We start from the raw sequence: 6,525 nt of genomic DNA, 5'->3' as shown, positions 1-6,525 counted from the left end.
GTGCTTCTATTGCCACAAAGAGGTGCACTTTTAGAAAAGTTATCCTATTTTGTTGAAAATCCAAGGAGTTGGGCTCAAAGCAGACTCCAGCTTAGAAGTAGTGACAGATTTGGGAGAAGGTTGGACTAAATCAGATGCTTAGTAAAATTTAGACCAAGGTTGAATTTGTTAGGATATTGGTCCAGATTTTAGTTAGATTTTCTTTTTACTTTCTTTAGTTTTATTGTATAGCTTGTATTGTCATTGGTGTGTAGCTTTGTGTAGCCATTGATGTCTATAAATAAATGCAATAGGTTGTAATTGAAAAGCAAGCCAAGTAATAAAGATTTTTCTAATTCCGTGCTGACTCTCTCTCCTCTCTTCTCTCTTCTCTCTCTTGCAAGAAAGCTCAAGGAGCTTCATATTTGTTCAAGAAGATCTTACAATTACAATCGCATATTCATATTTGTAATTAAGAATGATAAAGAAGTTGTGTTGGATTTTCTTGAGATTTTTACCTTTTTAACTATTAATATTTCATATCTTTTAAGCATGATTTGATTATAGTCTTAATCAAATCATGCTTAAATGTTTCTTTAATTTTATCCTTTCTTGCCATATGACTGCCGAATGTACCTACAGCTAGTTCTTTTTTTTCATGCAGAAATAATGTCTAGCAGCTTGTTAAATTGGAATATCCATTTACAATGCCGGGCAAAGCTGTCAATTAAGGAATTTCGTAGCCAAAGTTCCATGGTATATGGCATTTCCTTCCGAAATTGTTTGCAAAGTGATGCTTCAAGGTATCTCTACTAAACTATAATTCACATTTTGGGATGATCCAGCAGTTTTAAATATGCACTTTCATACAAGTGAGATTGATTTCCTTTTTCATCAACTTATTCTGAAATATCTTCCTGCGATATATTAATGTCTTCTACCGTCCGGGCTTCTCTTATGGTTTTAGTTGTTCATTCTTGCGCTTCACTTTTTTATTATTCTATGACCGAAGAAAATATTTTTTGTATTTTATTTAACCTAGATAAAGACCTCTTTTTCGAGCATCTAAAATCTTGCACTCGTGTATTTGAACTTAAAACTTCTCATCTCCATACATCTTTACTGTTCAAATGCTGTCACATTATTGCAGAAAATCATGTTCTTTCGAGTTTTTTAACCCATAAAATTTTTCTTCATTTATTTGTGTCTGAACACAAAAAAATAGAAAAAGAAACATTCGAATGGTTTTTTTCTTACTAAAATCCTCTTTTTCAGTTTTTTTGGCCAATTTTCAACGCGAAACAAACTTTTATTACTCTAGATCATTTACTTCCATTCCATTAGCTTATCTAAGCTTCCCAATAATTATGTCCTTTGAGCAAGTTTTCTAACTTAATTTTAACTCTCATTTACTTGCTGAATATTTGCAGCAAGACATGTATTTGGGCAGTAAACCTTCTAATCATAATTATGTTGCTGCTCAGTTACGTCTTTTTGGTGGGCAGTTTACATATTCTTTGATCATATGATTAGGTTCTTAAATTTGCAAACTTTACTGTACTATGAAATTGTTTTCAGTGGATAAATTCACTCTCACACTTCTGTTATGCCAAATAAAAGAATGATTTGTACAACTTTCATGGATGAATGCAGCACAAGTTTGTTTCCTTGTACCACTTGCATAATTACGTGCCTGAAGTAGTTGCTTTTTTATCTCCACAGTTCTATTATTATTTCTGCAATCATTTCTCTTGTCATCCGTCCAAATCTTATTTAATCCAGCAAAATGGCACTTCCATTTCTGATTATTGGCTTCGAGGATATAAAGTATGCATAGTACTTTTTCCTGAATGTGCTTCTCTATAAACTCTCTACGCTTACAAATGTATACTGCTTTTATGCATCATTTTACAGAACTTTTAGGTTGTTCTGTTACAAGCAATGTAACTCTTTCCAAGCCCCTTCTAGTTACTGCAATGGCACAAAGAGAACTCCAGTCCATTCGTGCTTGCAAGAGAATGTTACAAAGTACTTTGACTTTATAATTGTTGGAAGTGGTGTTGCCGGATTGAGGTATGCTCTTGAAGTTTCAAAACATGGATCTGTTGCTATAATTACCAAAGCCGAGCCTCATGAATGCAACACAAATTATGCACAAGGTGGGGTTAGTGCTGTATTGTGCCCTTCAGATTCTGTAGAGAGTCATATGCATGACACAATTGTTGCAGGAGGTTACTTGTGCGATGAAGAAACAGTAAGGGTAAGCTCCTATTGGCGATGCTTGTAGATCAGCCATATTCTACATTCTGTAAGTAGTGTGATCTGTGCAAGATGATTACGTGGACCTTGTTTTATATTGTATAGAAATTTATCATGATTACTATAATATCCTTTTTATATATTGTGATAAAGAAGGATTTTGTATTCTACTAGAACAAGTTAGAAAGAACTACATCTATGAATTGGAATTTGGATGATAAAAATATGGTGAACTGGTTGTAGGGATATCAACTGATTAATCAAGTTAGAATAACTTTAAAATAAGATAATGGATAAAATCATTTTAGAATTGAATGTTTTAAACCCAAGGTGTTGCATACCTTTGTCATCACTAGTTGGATGGAAGATTCTTATTTAGGAGGCTGAAGTTTCCTGGATGCAACCTTCACAGTAGGTTGTCCCTATCAAAAAGTCACTTGCTGAGCTAGAATCAGTTAGGCTGCTAAGCTTGTTTGGATTCTTGAAAAGATATTGAGACTAGGTCTGACCAATCCAACATATTACTGTCATAACCATACAAATTCTGATTTTGAAAAAATAATTTTTCGCTCTTTGATTTATTCACGGGCATGTTAACTCTTACCTGCTACAAGCTATTCATATAATAGAGCTTCTCTGCACTTTCCTGACTCAGGTTGTTTGCACAGAAGGTCCAGACAGGATTAAGGAATTAGTGGCAATGGGTGCATCATTTGATCATGGAGAAGATGGCCAGCTTCATCTTGCAAAGGAGGGGGGTCATTCTCATCACAGGATAGTTCATGCTGCTGATATGACCGGCAGAGAGATTGAACGGGCCTTACTAAAAGCTGTGGATGATGATCCTAACATATCCACGTTTGAGCACCATTTTGCCATAGATTTACTGACCTCACAGGTGATTTAGGGCATCGGTTTCTCCTTTTTCTCCATCCAATATTAGCCTTATTCTAACATGAATATTCTCAATTTTATGTTTGCATTCTTTTCTTGTACGCTGCATTGGGAGTTCAGTCATTTATGTCTATGTTCTTGTTTGAAAGTTAAAATAGATAAAATCAAGAAACTAAGGCTTCGTTTGGGACGGATTTTTTACTGCTTCTTAAAACAACTTTCTAGTAAAAAATAAAAAATTTTGTACTAGAAAGTTGCTTTAAGAAGCAGTGCAGTAAGAAAACTGTCCCAAATGAAATCTAAATCTACAAATCCTGAAGTTCCGAGAAGCAGTCAAAATTCTCACAAGAAACTTGAGTTGAAAATTGATTGGACAAAACTATTTCTTTAGTATTGCCTCCATGCAGATGGTTAGATTTATTTAGCTTCTGCACATGGCTTTATTTTCAATTAGTTCCATGTTTTTGTTTCAGACGAAACATTATTTGATCAAGAAAACCATGCATGCATCATATCTTATCATTTTTTTGCTTGCAACCTTCTACCCGTTCAACTGCTAAGCTATGTTTTCAGAATGGCATGTTTGACATTCTATGTGTTTCTAAATTCTAGAGTTTTGAATGACACTATCTATTTCAAATATATGCAATTATTGGGGCACTAGATATCAACCTATACCAATTCTGATTCCATTCTAGTTCCTAAGAAGACCCAAAAGCCATGACCAGCATGGTTGTTAGTCCAAACACTTGGATTTCCAAGTGTTTCTCACCAAAATCAAATAGATCCAAGATGAAAACTGCTGTCCACAGCAGTAAAACAGCCAAAAACAGGAGAAATCTGAGAGAAAACTGAGAAAACAACTTGTATTTTACTAGTAGGCGCAAGGAAAATAGCAAAGATACAAGGATCAGCAGTAGGAGCATTTAGATCTTACAAACTTGCCTTCATAAGAAGTATTAGTTTTTTTTTTTTTTTTCTGTTTTCTTAGGGTAAAGGTTGCTCTAAATTTAATGCAAATTATTAACTGGGAATCTCCTCTGTTATCTGGGGAATAAATTTGCAGGATAATGAAGAAATATACTGTCATGGCGTGGATACTTTAAACACAGAAATACAACAGGTCAAGTGTCTGTCATGAACCATAGATTTTATTAACCTTTTTTTTTCTGTAATTTACATCTGTTTGAAATTAGATTTCAGATTTCAGATTTCAGCAATCATCATAATCTTATATTTTGAAATATTTAGATAGCACGCTTCATAGGAAAAGTGACATTGCTTGCATCCGGAGGAGCTGGACACATTTACCCCTTGACCACAAATCCGCTGGTAATTTATGCTTCTTTTCATTGTCATTAATGCTACGCTATGTATGTCAGGAGAATTATTTTGTGCGGACACCAGACGGGAGAACCATCCGGTTTACGCTCAGGTACCGAGTACCAAGTACCGCTCGGTATAAGCTCGATACCGGACATTGCACATTTCATCGGGATCTGGATTTCGCACAGAATAATTTTTCATATGTCAGAGACATAATTTGTGAGGTCGTGCCGAGAATAAACAATTCTCTATCCAATGATAAAAACTTCAGAAGTGAGTACTTTTCTAATGATCATATTACCTTCTGCACACTTATAGGTTACTACAGGAGATGGGATTGCTATGGCACATCGTGCTCAAGCTGTGATTTCTAATATGGAGTAAGTGTAATACTCCTTTTGTGCTCATCTTTTGTATAATGATTAGTATTCAACATCTGAATCATTTTTCAAACTCATCAAGATTTGTGCAGTTCCATCCAACAGCTTTGGCAGATGAAGGCCTTCCAATGAAACCAATGAAGAAGAGGGATAATGCTTTTCTAATCACAGAAGCAGTCAGAGGAGATGGAGGCATTCTCTACAACAAGTCCATGAAAAGATTCATGCCTTTGTATGATGAACGAGCTGAACTGGCCCCAAGAGATGTTGTGGCCAGAAGCATAGATGACCAGCTAAAGAAACGGGGTGAAAAGTATGTGTTCCTTGATATAAGCCATAAGTCACGGCAACAAATTCTTTCACACTTCCCTAACATTGCTGCAGAGTGCCTCAAATATGGGCTTGACATAACCTCCATGCCCATCCCTGTCGTTCCTGCAGCACATTACATGTGCGGTGGCGTGCTTGCTGGGCTTCATGGGCAGACTAACATAAAGGGCTTGTATGTAGCCGGTGAGGTTGCCTGCACTGGCTTACACGGCGCAAACCGGCTTGCGAGCAACTCGTTGCTTGAAGCACTTGTCTTTGCAAGAAGAGCAGTCCAGCCTTCAGTAGAGCATATGGCGCACCCGACCGTTAACACAAAGCATTTAGACATTTGGCCCCATCCAGTTCTCTCAGAATCCCTTAAGGATTGCATTGTTGAGGATATAAAATTGAGGACTAGACAGATCCGAGGAGAGTTGCAATCAGTCATGTGGGAGTATGTTGGTATAGTACGGTCGACGAACCGTCTGAAGAATGCAGAGTGGAGAATTGCAGACTTGGAGCTCCAATGGGAGGAATTCCTGTTTCGGAGAGGGTGGAAGCCAATGATGATCAATTCTGAAGCTTGCGAGATGAGGAATCTCTTCTGTTGTGCTAAGTTGGTCGTGAGAAGTGCGCTTGCAAGGCATGAAAGCAGAGGCTTGCATTTTACGGAGGATTTTCCATATGTGGAGGAGAGTAAGAGGAAGCCAACGATCATATTTCCAACTTCTGCTGCAAAGCTCACCTGGAGCTCGCGGCAAGTTCATAAGCAATTGCAGTGCTAAGAATTGCTGGTTCCTTTTTACACATTGAAGTCCTGCACAAGCTTGCTGTTGGGTATTCAATTGAAGCTACTACTGTAGAAGCATGGAGGTAAGGAAACACTGCTTTTACAAGTTTGGTTGTGATTGCAGGATCCATTATGTTGCAACTGTACATTTTTTTTTTTAAATTCAGAACTATGGAAATATATGATTTTTATTTTTATTTCTTCTTCGGTTGATGGAATGATCATATCTTTGGTGAATTATTCATATTTCTTAAAAATCTGTAACTTTTAGTGGATTGGTCTGAGGTGGTTAGATTTTACGGTGGTAAGAATCTGTTTGTTTGTGGATTAGATTTATGTAGCTGAAATTCTGGATTGTTGCCAGGAAGGAGAAAGATAATGAAGTCGAAACTTTTTTTTTTTTTTTGATAATAGGAGGTGTTGATTCTTGTTTGGATCATAAAAATAATATATATAGATAATACTAATCTAATCTCCCCAATTAGGGGTGCAAACGAGTCAAGTCGAGCTCGAACTAGGAGGTGTTCGAGTCGAGCTCAACTGCCAAATACCAAACCCGAGCTCGAAAGATGAGCTCGAGCTGGACTC

At 36.7% G+C, this 6,525-nt stretch overlaps 1 protein-coding gene across 1 annotated transcript; it reads left to right on the top strand.

Moving 5' to 3' along the window:
* The first annotated feature begins 601 nt into the window (after positions 1-601).
* On the top strand, positions 602-6,177 carry LOC110111373 (L-aspartate oxidase, chloroplastic). Its single transcript, XM_020843215.2, has 7 exons — positions 602-782; positions 1,894-2,239; positions 2,894-3,136; positions 4,199-4,255; positions 4,384-4,464; positions 4,777-4,838; positions 4,921-6,177. Exons 1-7 carry the CDS (start codon positions 610-612, stop codon positions 5,930-5,932), a joined length of 1,974 nt encoding a protein of 657 aa, XP_020698874.2. The 5' UTR covers positions 602-609; the 3' UTR covers positions 5,933-6,177.
* Positions 6,178-6,525: the final 348 nt, after the last annotated feature.

This window comes from Dendrobium catenatum, unplaced genomic scaffold, assembly GCF_001605985.2.
Source record: "Dendrobium catenatum unplaced genomic scaffold, ASM160598v2 fragScaff_scaffold_841, whole genome shotgun sequence".
Classification (NCBI taxonomy): Eukaryota; Viridiplantae; Streptophyta; class Magnoliopsida; order Asparagales; family Orchidaceae; genus Dendrobium; species Dendrobium catenatum.
The sequence above is the reverse complement of the archived record's forward strand: the minus strand, read 5'-3'. Positions and strand labels throughout refer to the sequence as shown.

Excerpts from the sequence above, each read along its gene's own strand:
- LOC110111373 (XM_020843215.2), top strand. The coding sequence starts at position 610 with ATGTACCTACAGCTAGTTCTTTTTTTTCATGCAGAAATAATGTCTAGC. Across the intron at positions 783-1,893 it reads TTGCAAAGTGATGCTTCAAG|AACTTTTAGGTTGTTCTGTT; the intron begins GTATCTCTACTA and ends ATCATTTTACAG. Across the intron at positions 4,465-4,776 it reads CCTTGACCACAAATCCGCTG|GTTACTACAGGAGATGGGAT; the intron begins GTAATTTATGCT and ends GCACACTTATAG.